Genomic DNA, 19,026 nt, shown 5'->3' on the forward strand with positions numbered 1-19,026 from the left:
ATCTATCACTATTTCCATGCCACAATTGAGTCAATTGAAAGCGAATTAAGAAGGTACTGGATGATGCCATAACTGTCTCCATGCTGTACACCATGAACTGTTGCCCCACAGAGGGCAAACAGGTGTTGGTGTCAACCTTTGTACCTTTAGTTGGAAAGCATATTGGTCCAAGCAAGGACCATACTGCTCAGAGGAATCATGAATGTGATGAAAGCAGTGGTCTGACTATAACAGCTTTTGTAGACAGCATATGAGAGCGCTTCTGATATGTAAACAGTTACTTGTGAAATGTAGCTTGGTTTTAAGCTGGAAGAGAGTTCAAGGAGCTTCAGGAAAGTTGGAAGCATTCAGCTTTTGTGAGTATAAATGACCAGAATCTACACTGTGTGCATTAAGGCAATTGTGTGAACTTCAAGTAGGAGACAAAAAGCTACATTTTTCAGGAGATGCGAAGATCAAAGCCTAGCTGGATAAATGGAAAGTCAATAAGAAATTAGTTAATGGAGATAGGTAAACAGAGGAGTTGTCAGATGATGTTATGGATGAGGAAACCAAGAGGAGAGATCAGATTGTAAAGGGAGCAATCAAATGATTAATAAGAGAATACTCCAGTGAACTAAATGCATCTTTCCAAGATTAAGATACATATCTTAGAAAGAATGAAAAGAAAGAGGAGGATGACATAAGTGCTATGGAATTGGAAGTGAAGAAAAGAGACTTAATTTCAAGAAATGAGCAAATTCAGAGATACTCACCGGAAACTAGAAATTGAAAAGGAGAGAAGAAATAGGGAGAAAGAACATGAGCGAGAAAGAAAAAGGCACAAAAGAAAGAATGAACATGAGAAATAAAAAGAGCACAATAAAGAGAGAGGAAGAAGCCAGGACAGGGAGAGAAGCAAGGATCGTAGTAGATCTCAGAGCTGTCAGGACCACTTCCTGCAATCTCAGTCAACTCCTACAACTACTACAGAGGAGGTCCCAGAACTTGAGATTGTTTTCACAGCCACAAGTCTCACCTGCTTAGCAGAGTAATCTCCCTTGTCTGCAACAATGCTATAAGACCATAAGACATAGGAGCAGAATTATGCCATTCAGCCCATCAAGTCTGCTCAGCCACTTTCATCATGGCTGATCCAATTTTCCTCTCAACTCCAATCTCCTGCCTTCTCCCCATATCCCTTCATGCCCTGACCAATCAAGAACCTATCAGCCTCTGCCTTAAATTTACATAAAGACTTGGCCTCCACAACTGCCTGTGGTAAAGAATCCCACAGATTCACCACTCTCTGGCTAAAGAAAATCTTCCTCATCTCCTTTCTAAAAGGATGCCCCTCTATTCTGAAGCTGTGTTCTTTGGTCTCAGACTCTCCCACCAGAGGAAACATCTTCTCCACATCCACTCTGTCAAGGCCTTTCACCCACAAGAGTAAGAAATCTTCAAAGCGATTAATGTTTAAGCCTGAATGGGATAATTTAAAATTATTAAGCTGTGGATGTCTATATAGTAGTTGTATTATACAGTATTCTGTGTACATATTGAGTTGGAGTTTATTGCTAGACAGGAAGGAATGTTGTGTATTTAATATTTCAGTAGTATTTGAGCAATATTGCAAATATATTATTTGATTTAGCATTCTTGTTTGTTTAAATAATTCATTACAGATTATATGTAAAAATAAGTGAATTGCATACATCATGACTCTACCACATGATACGTGCGCACCTCGCTTAAAGTAAACATGAAGTTAGGCTCACGTTTCTGACTCTCTGTCTTTTCCTTTAAATTAGTTTTATGTTTTGGAGTTACAAAACGTAAGTTTTCCAAGTTGATGTTTTGGGTCAATCCAGTGATCCAATGGCTAAGTTCAAGTTTAAGGAGAACTGCCATCCAAAGGCCTAGCCAATGCTGATTGTGGTGCATCCAAAGGTAGAAGAACTTGACCAACTGCAGAGAGCAGATGTGATACAGGTGGCCATCCAGATGCGAATTTGCAGCAAGCAAGAGGCCATGAAACAAATACTCGTATATAAGTGCACACAAGGCCACGAATACTTTGTACCAGAGACATAATCTACACATGTATCTCCCAGAAAGAAAACTGGCTACCAGCTATCGTCCAGCTTGTCACAGTCAAGTAGCAGAACCTGAGCTGACAGATGGAAAATTGCTGGTGACATTTGGATTATATATGCCAGCAAACTGTAGGGGAGCCCAGGAAAGCTACAAAATCATCTTCTGCTGATGAAGCCAGTGTCCCAGCAGATGAACCAATGGACACTTCATCTGGAAATTCACAGCCCACTAACTTTGATATCAGCTAACCAGGAAGGCATAGAGACAGAATCTGCCTCCATGCAGCAGTCCAGAAGGGTACACCAGCCAGCTGACCACTAGCAAGTGCAATAGATACTTCATTTTTCTCAGTTTAAATCACTCACTCCATTACTCTGTGGTTCCCATCATTAGCGGGGAGGATGGTACCATTTCAGATCAGTTGCGAGAATGTGTCGAGAGTGTACGTGGCCAATCAATCTTACAGTGAATTAATTGGGCTTCCTACCTGTGGGATGTACTGTCCTTTGGGTGCAGGCTTTCGAATATGAATGTCTTTTGTCTTGGTGGTCGCATTCATAGCTCCCACACTGCAAGTTGCCTAGCATATACCATTACTAACATACCTCAGTAAAAACATTTAATCATAAAACTCTGTTGCTGTTCTTGTCCCATGGATACATAACAGCAGAGCAGTGTTAGTGGCTGATTTAAATTTCCCTGTTATCAACTGGGCTAGCCCCCAGAGTGCAAAGGGCCAAGATGGGATGGAATTTGTATTACAAGCAAGAGAAAATCTGCAGATGCTGATCCAAGCAACACACACAAAATGCTGGAGGAACCCAGCAGGCCAGGCAGCATCTATGGAAAAAAATAAAGTCAACGTTTCGAGCCGAGACTCTTTGGCAGTATTTGTATAATGCTTTCAAGACAGTTTCCTCACGCAATAATCTGATGCTCCCACTCAGTAATGAGCAATGCTCAACCTCCTCTTTGGGAACGAGAAAGGCCAAATAACTGAAATGGCAGTTGGAGAGAACTTTGGGTACAATGATCACAATTCTGTTAGTTTTAAAATAGTTATGGAAAAGGATAGAAACAGGTCCACAAGTTAAAGTCCTGAACTGCAGTAGGGCCAGTCTTGAGGGCTTTAGGCATGATCTAGCTGGGGTTGACTGGGTGGCTCAATTTAAGGGAAAGGAACAGTTAGCAAGTAGAAGAATTTTAAGAGTTTTGTATCAGTTGTTGAGACCGCATGCCCCTGTAGGATAAAAGATAGGCACACCAAGTTCAGGAAACACTCGGTGTTGACAGAGATCAAGTCTTTGGCCAGGGAAAAAAAGGATGCCTACAGTACATCACTTCTATTCAGCTGGGCACAAAATGAATCCTCTGATGAATACAAAATGTTTAAGAGCAGGGTTAAGAGGGAAATCAGGAGGATAAAAAAAGGGTATGAAATGGATTTTGTAGGCAGAGTTAAAGATAATCCCAAGAGGTTCTTCGGTTATGTTAACAGTAAAAGGATGACTAGGCAGAAACTAAATCCACTTAAACAGTGGTCCCCAACCACCAGGCCACGGACCGGTACCGGGCCGCTAAGCATGTGCTACCGGGACATGAGGAAACGATATGATTTGGCGATATGAAACAATATGAGTCAGCTGCACCTTTTCTCATTCCCTGTCACGCCCACTTTTGAACTTGAACACACGTGAGGTCATCAGTCGCCTAAACACAGTGATACCCTAGCGCCAGTGATCACTGATTGGCCTTGGGTAACCGGCTGCCTCGCACAGCCGGCGAGAAGTGTCGTTGCTATTGGCCTGGAGAGTGGACAGATGGGCGCTGCCCCTAAACCTGTTTAACACACCGAATGTTTGCGGGGATCCCAGGGCTAAAATATTTGCAGACGACCTAATTCGGGATCAGGGTTTCGTAAGTAGCAGAGCAGCTACCTCGCTACGATCTACTGAAAGTCATCCCTTGAGCCAAACCTTTGTCGGCTACCTACAAGGGGGCGGGTGCGAGCTCTGTCACACTCCTCACTCAGTCGGTCGCTCTCTCCGGACTGTGACTGCCGTGGTCCCGGCACGGGGATCACCGGCCCTTACCTTGTCCTCTCACTGTTGTGTTGCAATGATTTTATATGCTCATACGAGGAAAATATGCGCTCTGTGTTTAATATCCAAATGTTACTTAAAATGTTATGATGCTATTGACTTATAAGTGAGTTATAATTGACTTATCACTATGTTCATGTGAGGAAAATATGTGCTGTGTGTTTAATATTAACTTCATTAGATAAACCCTTTTAGGAACAAAATTCAGTGTATTAGCCACTTATAAGTGACTTATAGTTGACTTATCACCTATATTCCTGTCATGATTAACACTCACACCCCCCACCCCTACCCAATGTCAGCTGGTCTGCAAGAATATTGTCAATATTAAACTGGTCCGTGGTGCAAGAAAGGTTGGTGACCCCTGCTCTTAAAGATCATCAGGGCAGCCTATGTACGGAACCACAGGAAATGCCTGGGATTTTTAATGTCTATTTCTCCTTGGTGTTTACTAAGGAAAATTTCATGAATGCCAAAGAAATGAGAGTTATTACTAGTGAGGGAACATTTGCATATCCTAAGGAGGGAGCTATTTACAGACTTGAAGTGCATTACACTGGGTAAATTCCCAGAGCCTGATCAAGTGCATATACAGACATTATTATGGGAAGCTAGAATCACAGTGTCTCTTGGAAAGATATTTGCCTTCCTATTAGTTCTAGTGAAGTTCCAGAAGATGGGAGGGTGGCCACTGTTATTCAATTTTTCAAGAAGGGTAGCAAGGACAGGTCAGGGAACTAAGGCCAGTGAGCTTGACATCAGTTGTAGGGAAGTTACTGGGAGGAATTCTGAATGACAAGATCTACCATTGCATGGATAGTCAAGGACTGATCAGTAATAGCATGGTTTTGTGCATGGGAGGTTATTTCTTACTAATCTTTTGGAGTTTTTTGAAGTGATAACTGAGGGAATAGATGTGGGCAGGGCACTGAATGTGCTCTATATGGACTTCAGTAAGGACAAGGTCCCGCATGGCAAGCTGATCTGAAAGATTAGGGTGCACAGTATTCAGGGAGAGCTAGAGAAGTGTGTTCAGAATTGGCTCAGTGATAGTAAGCAGAGGGTGATAGTTTAAGGTCAATTCTCTGACTGGAGATCTGTGAGTAGTGGGATGCCTAGGGGTCAGTGTTGGGACCTCTTATTCACTTTACATGTAAATGATTTGGATGTGAATACACAAGGCACAATCAGCACATTTGCTTATGATGTTACATTATTAATTATTAATAATGAAGCAGGTTACAATGAATTGCAAAGAGATCTTCTTACAAACAAGAGAAAATCTGCAGTTAGGGAGATGGACTGAGTAATGGCAAATGGATTTCAATTTAGGTAAGCGTGAGATTATGTGATTTGAATATTCAAACCAGACCAGGACCTACAGTTCCTATAAAGAGTATTCACCCCACTTTTTGTGTCAAAGTGAAAACAGATCTCTATAATGTGATCTAAATTAACTAGAAATATAAAATACTAAATAATTGATTGCATAAGTATTCACCCAGTTTAATATCAAATCATCACTGGTACAACCAATTGATTTTAGGAGTCATATAATTAGATAAATGGAGATCACTGTGTGCAGTGAAGGTGTTTCAGTTGATTGTGGTAAAAATACACCTGTATCTGGAAGGTCCAACTGCTGGTGAGTCAGTATCCTACCAAAACTAAACTACACCATGAAGACAAAATAACACTCTAAGCAACTCCATGAAAAGGTTATAAAAAAGCACAAGTCAGTAGATGGATACAAGAAAATTTCCAAGTCACTGAATATCCCTTGGAATACAGTTAAGTCAATCATCAAGAAATGGAAAGAATATGATAAATCTGCCTAGAGCAGGCCATCCTCAAAAACTGAGTGACCGCACAAGAATGGGACTAGTGAGGGAGACCACCAAGAACTCTATGACAGCTCTGGAGGAGTTACAGGCTTCAGTGGCTGAGATGGGAGAGACTGTGAATACAGTAACTGTTGCCCGGGTGCTTCACCAGTCGCAGATTTATGGGAGAATGGCAAAGAGAAAACCACTGTGGGAAAAAACTCACATGAAATCTTTGCTAGAGTTTTCCAGAAGGCATGTTGGAGACTCTGAAGTTAGCTAGAAGAAGGTTCCATGGTCTGATGAAACCAAAATTGAGCTTTTTAGTCATCAGACTAAATGCCATGTTTGGCGTAAGCCAAACACAGCACATCATGAAAAAGCACTGTCCCCATTGTGAAGCATGATGGTGACTACATTATGCTGTGGGGATACTTCACTGCAGCAGGTCCTGGAAGGCTTGTGAAGGTAGAGGTAAAATGAATGCAGCAAAATACAGGGAAACCCTGGAAGAAAACCTGATGCAGTCTGCAAGAGAACTGCGACTTGGGAGAAAATTTGTTTTCCAGCAAGAAAATGACCCCAAGCATAAATCCAAAGATAGACAAGAATGGCTTAAGAACAACAATGTTAATGTCCAGGAGTGGCCAAGTCAGGGTCCAGACCTCAATCCAATTGAGAATTTGTGGCTGGATTTGAAAAGGGCTGTTCACTCAAAATCCCAGTGCTTTTTTTCTGTCGATTAGTGTCAAAAAAGCCAAATTAAATCCACAGTGATTCAATGTTGTAAAACAATAAAACATGAACACTTCCAAGGGTGTGATATACTGTGTTCAGTTCTGGTCACCTCACTACAGGAAGGATGTGGATACTATAGAGAGAGTGCAGAGGAGATTTTCAAGAGTGTTGCCTGGATTGGAGAGCATACCTTATGAGAATAGATTGAGTGATCTTGGCCTTTTCTCCTTGGAGCGACAGAGGATGAGAGGCGACTTGATAGAGGTGTATAAGACGAAAAGCATTGATCATGTGGATAGCCAGAGGCTATTTCCCAGGGCTGAAATGGCTAACATGAGGGGGCATAGCTTTAAGGTGATTGGAAGTAGGTATAAGGGGATGTCAGAGGTAAGTTTTTCACATGACTGCACCTGCCTCAACCTTTTTATCCAGCAGTTCATTCCATATACATACCACCCCCAGCAAGAAGATGTTGCTCCACAAATCCCCTTTAAATTGTTCATTTTTCACCTTAAGCCTATGCCCTCTAGTTTTATGTTTCCCTTTCCTGGGGAAAGAAGACCACATGCATTCACCTCATGATTTTATATACAGTATATTATTCAAACTTAATCACTTATGCTAAATACATAATATATAGTAGTGGTTATGCACTGTGCCATATTTCTAAAATTTGGTTCTGCTGATGTCATTGTTTTATCTTAACTGGTACATTGAAATTTATTTTGGAAGAATATTTCTTCATTTAAAGTACACTTAAAAATCATTTCCAACTCTCTCTTACCAATTTAGATAGATTCATGTCTCTTAAAACTCTCATGACAATTGTTGACTCACTGTCTTCTGGTCGCGCTCTCTTCTGAGCTCCCAGTGTTCTCAAGACAGAAAGAATATTTCTCAACCCAAAGTCATAATGAACCTATAAGCAATTTATAAAAATAATCATAACCAGAATGCTGAATGAAATGACTTATAGTCCAATGAGTTATTTATTAAGCAAACCAATTTCCAGTTTGAGGTGTACAAGCATAATTTAGCACAAGAAGTCATTTGATTCTTGGGCCAAACATGAACAGATGTATTCATGAGGAGAGAGAGTTATTGTGCATACATTAAAGTTCTATTAAAACAAATGTTCTATAAATTAAACAATCAATCCATAATTTTGATATAATGCCAATTACTCTGGAGAATCTGACTTACTGTTCTTATTTCTAACCATTAAGTGAAAAAATTCAAGAAATACTTCACAGCTAATACATTTTTTTGAAGTGTTTACTTGAGAATGAAGTCAGCCAAATGTTAGAGACAAGTGTGGATTGATACAAGAAAGCGAGAATAGTTTTGCTAAATTGTACCTACCTCATTGGCCATAACTCATAAAGTCATAGTGTCATACAACACAGTAAAAGGAACTTCAGCTCAGGAAACTCATGTACTCATCTACTATAATCCTACACTGACTCCTTTTTATTCTTCCTCATGTACCCAGATTCTATCCATCCACCTATGCACTAAGAGCAATTTGTAGTGGGTAATTAACTTACTGACCTGCATATTGTAGGAAACAAAGCCCTTGATGACACATTGTGATCACAGAAGAGAATATGAAAACACCATACAGAAAGTAGCTAAGCTCAAGATTGAAGCAATTCATTGGAGCTACTGCTTCACAGCTCCAAAGAACTGTCTTCTTTTTTTTTGGTGAAGCAACAGAGAGGAACGATGAAAGAAATGCATTTGATGTGGTATATATGGACTTCAAAAATAAGAGTTACGTAATAGGATTGTGTCAATATGGAACAAAAGGGGTTGTAGCTTAGATAGAAAAGGTATATTTAGGGTAGATATTTAGAATCTTTTTCTCATGGCGGGCATATCAAAAACATGAGGGCATATATCTAAGGCAAGAAGAAGGATTTTTAAATGAAATTGGAGGAGAAAAAAAGGAGAAAGACTTATTGATTATTCTGTCACAAGTTTAAGTGGTAATTGGACATGCATTTGAAAAGGCAAGGCATAGAAGAAAATGGACCAGCAAATGGGACTAGTGAAAATGGACAAAAAAGGTTAGCATAGATATGGTAAGGCAAAGGGCTGGTTTCTGTACTATATGACTTTATGACTCCATTGCTCAAACTTAGTGAGGGTATAACAGAGATTTTCATATGTAATAAATGGAGAAGTGCGCTAGACACAGAGCTGTTCCCAACCGACTGATTACACCAAAGCTCTACAATTTGAGCTTTTTGGAATAAATTTATACCAATTTGTAGAAATTTGTTTTCATTTTGACACAAAAGTCTTTTCTGTTGATCAGTGTCAAAAAAGCCATATTAAATCCACTGTGATTCAATGTTGTAAAACAATAAAATGTGAAAACTTCCGGGTCAGGGGAGCAGCATGGGTAAATACTTTTTATAGGCACTGTATATAAGTGTAGAGTTAGTAAGTTTGTAAATGATAGAAAGGTATCGCGGATAGTGTAGAAGATAGTCAAGGGATCTTTTGGACATATGGGCAGAGAAATGACTGATGGAGCTTAATCCTGCCAAATGTGAGTGTTGCACTTTGGGAAACTAAATCTAAAAGGCAAGATCCTTTATAGTTGTTGAAGAACATAGCGCCCTGGAAATGGCTAAACAGGTTAACAGAGTAATAACAAAAGGCATATAGCATGTTTCTGTTTATTAGTCAAAGCACTAGGTTTAGACCATAAAACACAGGAACAGAATTAGGCCATTTGCCCCAACAAATCTGCTCTGCCATTCCTTCATGCCTGATTTATTGTCCCTTTCAAACTCATTCCCCTGCCTTCTCCCTGTAGCCTTTGGTGCCATAACTAATCAAGAACCTATCAACACACACAAAATGTCTGCTGAGTTCCTCCAGCATTTTGTGTGTGCTGCTTGGATTTCCAGCATCTGCAGATTTTCTCTTGTTTGTGAAAGAACATATCAACCTCCGCTTTAAATATACTCAATGACTTGGTCTCCACAGCTGTCCATAGCAATGAATTCCACCAATTCACCATTCTTTGTCTGAAGAAATTCTTCCTCATCTCTGTCTCAAAGGACTTCCTTGTACACTGGGCTGTGCCCTCTGGTCCTAGACTCCACAATTATAGGAAACATCTCCTCCACATCCACTCTATTTGGGCCTTTCGATATATAACCACTTTCAATGAGATCCCCCCTCATTCATCTAAACTCCAGTAAGTACATGCCCAGAGCCATCACTACACTGTATTCAATCTGCCACGTCTTTGCCCATTCTCCCAATCTGTCCAAGTCCTTCTGTAGACTCCCTGTCTCTGCACTTATCTTTGTATTGTCTGTAAACTTGGCCACAGAGCCATCAATTCCATTATTGACATATAATGTGAAAATAAGCAGTCCCAACAACCTCTGCAGAACACCACTAGCCACCAGCAGCTAAACAGAAAAGGCCCCCTTTCTTCCCACTCTATGCCTCCTGCCAGTCAGCTACCCTTCTATCTATACTAGTATCCTTTTTGTAATACCATGGGCTCTTAGTCTGTTTAGCAGCCTCATGTGTTGCACTTTGTCAAAGACCTTCTGAAAATCCTAGTAAGCAAAACCCATTGACTCTTCATTGTTCATCCTGCCTGTATTTCCTGAAACAGATTTGTCAGACAGTATTTTCCACTAAGCATGCTGACTTCAGCTTATTTTACCATGTGCCTCCAAGTAACTCATAACATCATCATTAATGATGGATTCCAACATATTCTCAAGCACTGAGATCAGGCTAACTGGCCTATAATTTCTTGCCTTTTGGCTCCCTCCTTCCTTAAAGAGTGCAGTTACATTTATTGCACCTTATACTATGTATATATATATATATATATATATGTGTTTATATGTATATGTATATATGTATGTATGTATGTATATATATATATATGTCTAATATTAGAGAGCACACATTGAAGATGAGAGGGGGTAAGTTCAAGGGAGATGTGCAGGGCAAGATTTTTACATAGAGGCTAGTAGGTACCTGGAAAGCACTGTGAGTGATGGTACCAGGGGATAATATGATAAAGGTGTTTAAGCAGTTTTAGATAGGCACATAATGAACAGTGAATGGAGGGATCTGGACATTGTTTAGGCAGAAGGGACTATTTTAATTTGGCATTTAAATACTAGTTTAATTAGTTCACACAACATTGCAGGCCAAAGGGCCTGATCCTGTGCTGTATTTTTCTATATTCTATGTTCTATTTTGACCAAGAAATTCATTCCTGCTTGTTTCATTGTCTCCACGTCAAACTTTTAGGAATACCTTCACTGCATGGACTGCAACACTTCAAGACTTTTGAAATGTAATAATTTACAGGATGTGGGATTTTGCTGGTTATGCTAGTATTTATTCTCCATCCTGCTCACTCTGTTCTTCTTGGGCACTGGTATTACTATCACCTTTTTTAAAGACGGTGGGAACCTTTGACTACATCAGTGAAAGACTGAAGATGTCCTTTAACACTCCTGCCAGTTAGTTGGCACAGGCTTTCTGAAGCACACAAATTTCTACAGATTTACAGTTGAGAGCACTCTAATTGGTTGCATCACCAGCTGATATGGAGGGGACACTGTACAGGATCAGAAAAAGCTTTGAAAGTTGCAAACTCAGTCAGCTCCATCATGGGCAGTGGTCTCCCCAGCATCAAGGACATCTCCAAATGGCGATGCCTCAAAAAGGTGGCATCTGTCATTAAGGATCCCCGTCACCCAGAACATGCCCTCTTTTCATTTCTACAATCAAGGAAGAGGTATAGAAGCCTGAAGACACTCAACATTTTAGAACCCATGAACCCATGCACACTACCTCACTATGTTTTCATTTTTTTGCTCTCTTTTTGCACTATATATAGATATATATATATATTGCTTATTGTTATTTATAGTTTTTTTATTATGTATTGCAATGTACTGCTGCCACAAAACAACATATTTCATGATATATAACAGTGATATTAAACCTGATCCTGATTCTATTACCCTGAATCTGGGAGGCAGCCAGAGTCAACTACACTGAAGAAATACCTAGATGAGGCTGGCAGATTTGCTTCCCTAAAAAGAAAATTGCCCACATTATGTCCTTGTCCCAAAAGAAACAAGGAAACAAATCAATCTAAATCCTTCCCATTTAAAAATCATCAACAAAACATAGTGTTGTTAGCTGTGTCATGCTCACAGATGCTTAGTCTGGGCTTTGCCAGGATCAGTTAGCTCCAGACTTCAATAGAGCCTTAGTCAAACAGGGATAGAACAGCAAAGCAGAGTTCAAATGGAACAAATATCTTTTACATCCAGCACCATTTGACTCATTATGACATATAGCAATGTCAATGGAAAATGTGTGAAATCATACTTCACAGAAGAATAGTCAAAGCTAATTTGTTTTCAATCATCTCAACTATAATACTGGCACAGGAATATCTCATGATACCCATCTTCAGCTATTTTATGATTTGCTCCTTCCATATTAAGATCAAAAGCGAGGAGGTTTATAGGAGATTGCATAATTTTTAACATTCATAACTCTTCATTAAAATGAGACAGAATGTGTCTGTGAATGGCAAGAGCTGGAGAAAATACAGAGTTACTAAGTAGCAAGTAATGTTTGCATCAAGCAACCATCTCCAACAAGACATAATCAAGCCACCTACCCTTGTCAAGTTGTTACCACTTTAGAGTTCCTCCACCATCCACAGGATGAAAAATACCATTGGCAAGAAACTCAATCGCTCTTTCTCCACGTGAGTAGTCAGGGAATTCCATGTTCTTGTGCTATTACACCTTTCTTGAAGAGGCTGTGAATAAATCCTTGAAACTTTTCCCAATCTACCTGTAATGTCTTGTTGAAATCTTACAAGATATTAACTGGATCATCCATTTTAATGCTGAGATTACAAGAGTGAGATGGAATATATTCCATGTGCCTGGATAGATGCATCTGTAACAATACTCAATATCACTCAAGGCAAACCAGCCACTTGATTTGCACCCATTCACCACATTTATTTCCTACACCACGACTGACTGTGTCATCTGGAAATGTTAGTCTTCTCAGTTACTGTACCTGCATCTCCATAACCTGAGATTTCTACCACACAAAAAAATAGGTAGCATGTTAGCATGGTGGTTAGTGTAATGCTATTACAGCACCTGTGAACAAGGTTCAATTCTGCTTGTAAGGTGTTTGAAAGTTCTCTCTGTGACTGTGTGGCTTTCCTCTAGGTGCTCTGGTTTCCTCCTACATTCCAAAGACATACAGGTTAGTTGGTTAGTTGGTCGTATGGGTGTTATTGGGCAGTGCTGGCTCACAGAAGAACTGTGTCTGCTGTATCTCCAAATAAAATAAAGAATCGCAGGTGCATGGAATGCAATCACTCAGCTGCATGTTATACATGTCACTCACAATCTCAACCTAATAATATACTGCCAATCCTTTATCAGTACTGAGTCTAACTCCTGGAATAACTTAGAAACACTATCTGATAACATTTTATTTTTTCATATAAAGAGATACAGCCTAGAAACTTTCTTCAGTTCATGGAGTCCACACTGAGCATTAACCACTATTTACACCAGATTAATCCCATTTCTTATTTTTCCCACATTCTCATCAACCTCCAATTCTACCACTCAGCTACACACTAGAGACAATTCACAGTGGTCAATTAACCTACAAATGCACATTTCTTTGGGATGTGGGTGGAACCAGGGTACTTAAAGAAAACACCCAATTTACAAGGAAAGTGGGTGAAATCTACACAGATAGCAGCTGAGGTAGGGATTGAGTGCAGATCTCTGGCAATGTAAGGTGGGGCTCTACTAACTGCAACACTGTGACCCCCAGCCAATCCTTCTTTGACACTGAGGATGGCTTACTTGCACAATTTTTGGTGATAAGCTTCGCTTTAACCTGGAAATACATAGGACTGTTTGTGTCCAGAGGTTCTTGGGATGCAAGTTCATAGCTCCCTGAAAACGACAATACAGTAGATAGGATGGTAAAAAAGGCATACAGCATGACTGCCTTCATCGGTCAGGGTACCAAAGGAATAAACTAGAAATTCATGTCGTTCAGTTGTATAAAACTTTGGTCATACCACATCTATATTCAGATCTAGTTGCCACACTATAGAAAGGATGGTGGAGGCTTTGGACAGCTTACAAAAGGAGTTCAAAAGAATGTTTGCTAGATTAGAGTATACTGGATATAAGAAGAGGTTAGATGAACTTATATTGTTGTCTCTGAAGCATTGAAGGCTGAGGGGTGACCTGATAGATCTATAAAAAACATAGTCAGAGATGGCAAATACTAGAGGGTACACAGTAGGTTTAAGGTGAGAGGGCCAATGTTTGAATGAGATTTTCACAGCAAGTTTTTTTTACATGAAGGATGATAGGCCCCTAGAATATGCTGCCAAGGTAGGTGATAGAACAGACATGATAGCATCATTTAAGAGGTATTTAGACAGACATACAAACACTTAGGGAATAGAAGGACATAGAGGGATAATTCTAAATGTGATGAATTAGATTTGGCATAGTGGTTGGTACAGACATGGTGAGCCAAAGGGCCTGTTCCTGTGCTTTGTTCTATATTCTATGACGCATAAGAAGCTTGGCACCACCAAGATCAAAGCAGCCCTCTTGAGTGGCACCACAGACGTTCACTCTACAAAGTCTGCACCATCTACAAAGTATATTGCATTTTCTCAATAACTACAACTTCAAGTACTCCTTGTAAGAAGGATTTTTTTCTAACAATATTTTGTGTAACCAAGTCATATATTAAGGTTTTGCCTCCTTGTTTGAATCATATTCAGTGGGATAGTCTCTAACTATTCTATCTATTCCATTAATTACTTCATCTACACCAACTCTTAGTCTGTCGAATTCAAGGAAGTAGATTTTTGCTTCTCAGATTAAAAGCCTGTAACTAGTGGAGTGCTGCAGGGATTAGTGCTGGGTCTGTTATTATTTGTCATCTATATCAAAGATCTGGATGATAGTGTGGTTAAGTGGATCAGCAAATTTGCAGATGACATGAAGATTGGTGGTGTAGTGGACAGCAAGGAAGACTATCAAAGTTTGCAATGTGATCTAGAGCAGCTGGAAAAATGGGCTGAAAAATGGCAGATGGAATTTAATGCAGAGAAGTGTTGCACTTTGAGAGGACCAACCAGGGTAGGTCTTACACAGTGAATGGTAGGAACTGAGGAGTGCGGTAGAACAAAGGGGTCTTGGAACACAGGTCCATCATTTATTGAAAGTGGCGTAACAGGTAGATAGGGTAGTAAAGAACATTGTTCTTCATAGATCAAAGTACTGAGTACAGGGGTTGGGATGTTATGTTGAAGTTGTATAAGACATTAGTGAAGTATAATTTGGAGTATTGTGTGCAGTTTGTTCACCTAATTATAGGGAATATGTAAATAATAAACACGAGATGTAACTATGATATAAAGAGTACAGATAAAAATTTACAAGTATGCTGCTGGGATTGGAGAAGCTGAGTTATAAGGAAATATTGAATAGATTAGAATGTTGTTCTCGAGAATGTAGAAGATTGAAGGGAGACATGGTTGAGGTATACAAAATTATGAGGGATATAGATAGAGTAAATCCAAGCTGGCTTTTTCGACTGAGGTCAGGTGAGACTGTAACTAGAGGTCGTGGGTTAAGTGTGAAAGGTGAAATGTTTAAGAGGAACATGATAGGAAACATCTTCACTCAGAGGGTGGTGACAGTGTGGAATGAACAGCCAGTGCAAGTAGTGGATGTGATTTTGATTTAAATGTTTAAGAGAAGTTTTGATAGGTACATAGATGTGAGGGATATCGAGAACAATGGTCCAGGTGCAGGTCGATGGGCCTAAGCAGTTTAAATGGTTTAGCATGGACTAGATGGGCCAAAAAACTTGTTTTTGTGCTATGACTCTAAGGAATACAATCTTTAGATATGTAATCTATCTTCATTATTTTACTTCAGATTACCCAAGCATGAAATTTCTACCTTTTAATGTTAGATAAAACCAAATACAGTTTGACTATGTCGTAAAGCAGTCAATTTTCTGAGGATCAGGGAATTCTCATCTTTCCCTTTGCCAAAGGTATTATTCTTATAAACAGCATGTGTGACTGAACTAATCATTGACTGTTACTTACCTGCTTAGTCAGCTGCTCTTCACAGAGTTTGTAAAGTACAAAAAATTTCTGAGCCAGCAACATGTTGTCCAAAAATCCAACACTGGCAAGCTTGACCCTTATGATGATCTAAAACTCTCAAAAAACATTTTACAAATAAGCTACATTTCATATTCAAATAGGATGGTTATACAATTATATATTTATATTTTGGTAAACATATACTTATGGACCTACAACACCTTTAAAGTTATTCTGATAACCTTTTAAGTAATAAATACAGTTAGTTACAATTATGTAAAACTGATCTGAACTTGTCACATTCTTAACATTCTATATATATGTGATGAAATTCTGGAACCTTCATCTGCTGTGATTACTTCAAACTCTTATGTCCACTCCCCACAACACTGCCAGTTCTTGCACCCTTCCCTTATCAGCATTAGCTCATCTGCAACTGTAATCACCCATTTCTTTGCTGTTTTTACATGTAAATTCTCCAAAGTTCTCTTGACTGGCCTTTCACTCTGAACCCACCCTAATTTTAAGTTCATGCAAAACATTGCTACCCAATTCACCAAGTTTTTCTTCTTCTTATTCTTGTAAAATTTAATGGTGGTTGGCAGATCAACATAAAGTGTATTACCATCATCTACTGAGTTGGAGGGTGGAGCAAAGAGACAAGTAATATACCCACTAAATTCCCTCCCCCCAAAAAAAGTTTTAAATAATATCAAAATCTATTTAAATTATGGATATTCATATGTCCCATTAATACTGTCTTCTGTTCTTTCTGCAGAGCCTCTGCATATAATATACCCATTTCTATCCAACCACCTTTCACTTCCACAGTTTTCTTATGTACAGGGCACCCTGCATAGGCAGAGCTATGTTATCCTCCACAATTGCTACATTTTAGCCTAACACCTTCTCCACAATTGCCATAATAATGTTTTCCATTACATTGATGACACTGCTTTTTACAATGGCCAAACTTCAGGTATTGAAAACATCTCAGAGAGGGCAGCACATAGACTCGAATCATATAACTCATATAACCTACATTGACATATCTGGATACTTTTTTTCCATCAAATTTAATCAACACCAATAAACTAGCTATCTGTTCTTTCTCAACCATGAAACCCTTTAAACATTTAACAACAATAACTTTTACTTATTTACTGCCTGTTACACCACTGATGTTTAGGGCCGCAATGAAGGTCTTCATTGCTGTTTCTGTAACTGTTTTATTGACCAGATAGGGTTGTTAGTCTTGAGCTGAACCCCTGAACCTTGAAGACTGGTGGATCACTTATACCCTTTGACTTGTTTGGCATAGGTGAGCCAAAGCATAGGGCCCTGACTCCAACCAGGAGGATCCTCTTGGAAGATCCACATCTTTTCTCCTGACTAAATTATTTTTAACTTGGTCCATGAATACATCTAGAGGCACTCCAGAGATTACTCCCCAAAGCCACTGTCATTCACTATAATTTCTTGGTGTTACTTTCCTTCCTCCCACAGCTTTCAAACCCAAAGCTTTCTCACATTACTGATTATCTGTACAAAATACTAAGAGTGTATCATCTCTTAAAGGTTTATTTCCTAATTTTTTTTCAAATCCTTTGTTAGTCTGTTTGGATTTATATCAGAAACAGATCCACATTCAAAACTCAATAAAACTTTAAACCCTTCATTCCTTCTTTAATTTAAATCTGGTCTTCATCACTGGACAATAACCAACACAACACTCAATCAGCTGCTTATTTTTCTGTTTCCCAGAAGTCTGCCATTCGCCTTCTTCCATACAACTCCTTTGATCTAATATCACCTCCCATTCACTGCCTCCATCTTCTCCATTGCTTCCTGCCATCTCTATCCAACTTCCTGTTTGACAGCAACTTCCAACAACAGGCTCAGTCCTTTGCTCCAACCCCAATCCACACAGACCAGATCCAGGAGCCCGCTGCTCCAAACTCTTTCTTTCTCAATCTTTTTTACTAAGTTTCAAACAGATAGCCATAACAATGATAATGATACAAACAGATTGGGATTACGTTAATAACGGTTAATGTACACAGACACAGACTCCGAGTAACATGTGTAATCTAAGCCTCTCAATCTCTTAATAACTGAACATGAAAAAGATTCAAAAAATTTTATACAGAAAAAAAGTCTGCCTAAACTAAAAAAAACACAAAATAAAAACAAAACTAAACAAAAGCTGGGCTTCCATGTTTCATCGGTTAAAATCATTATTTGTCATTAACTCCACTCCTCTATACATGAACAAAAAGTTATTGAGAAGGATTCGGAAATGGTCAGCTTACATCATATGAAAATGTTGAATAAATGGTCTCCTCTGCTCCAAATTCACCAAGTTTTATTGATCCATGGCTCTTATAATCACTGACCTTCATTAAATCTCAATTAAGAAACCTCTTCCATGTTTGCTTTCAATTATCATCATGACCCCACCCCTCTAGAAATATGTTATCTCCTTGAAACATATAAGATCATGGCACTTCTCCAGATGTGGTTATATCTTCATTACTGATTTGAGTTACTTCTGATGCTTTTGACTTATGCTGGCAATGTTTTACCTTTTAAACCTTTCTGCCCTCTTTCCTCTTTTGTGGTGCTTCTTAAAACTTTTGCTGCTATCATACATGGCTTGATTAATTTTGCTTAATAACAGATCATTAAAGTGCCTTGAGATATTTTACTACTTCAAGGACATTATATTAATTCAAGTATTTGTTGTTGAGATGCAGAGTAATGTGGGTGTGGTCAATGGCACTTGCACTATAGTGGCATCACTGATCTTCCATGGAACTTGGAATAATCTTCTACCAGACTTTCTAGACAGACAGAAAAGTCAAGGACCAAAGATCAAAGAATGAAGATGAAGAAAATCTATGTTATACAGTATAGCAAGGGATAGGGATCATGATTGCATTGTCAGGGGAGCTGTGGAAGTAGAAATAACTGTAATATTCAAAAAAAGGAAATGGATAACAACCAAAAGGGGAAAAAAAAGTTAAAGCCTTTTGGAGCAGGCAAGAAAGTGGAACAATCTGCATTCTCTGGAAAATAGCCTGCA

General features: G+C 39.1%; 1 protein-coding gene across 1 annotated transcript in view; it reads right to left on the minus strand.

Annotated features, from left to right (window-relative positions):
* Positions 1 to 19,026, minus strand: part of LOC140732658 (dynein axonemal heavy chain 8-like) — a 952,247-nt gene that overhangs the window by 358,722 nt on the left and 574,499 nt on the right. The window contains exons 46-47 of the mRNA XM_073055351.1: positions 15,942 to 16,049; positions 7,524 to 7,658 (exon numbers count right to left, since the gene is read on the minus strand). Of these exons, the coding sequence (XP_072911452.1) occupies positions 7,524 to 7,658; positions 15,942 to 16,049 (243 nt within the window). The remainder of the gene's footprint in view (positions 1 to 7,523; positions 7,659 to 15,941; positions 16,050 to 19,026) is intronic.

The sequence above is a fragment of the Hemitrygon akajei genome, chromosome 9 (genome assembly GCF_048418815.1).
Source record: "Hemitrygon akajei chromosome 9, sHemAka1.3, whole genome shotgun sequence".
In the NCBI taxonomy this organism is placed as follows: domain Eukaryota; kingdom Metazoa; phylum Chordata; class Chondrichthyes; order Myliobatiformes; family Dasyatidae; genus Hemitrygon; species Hemitrygon akajei.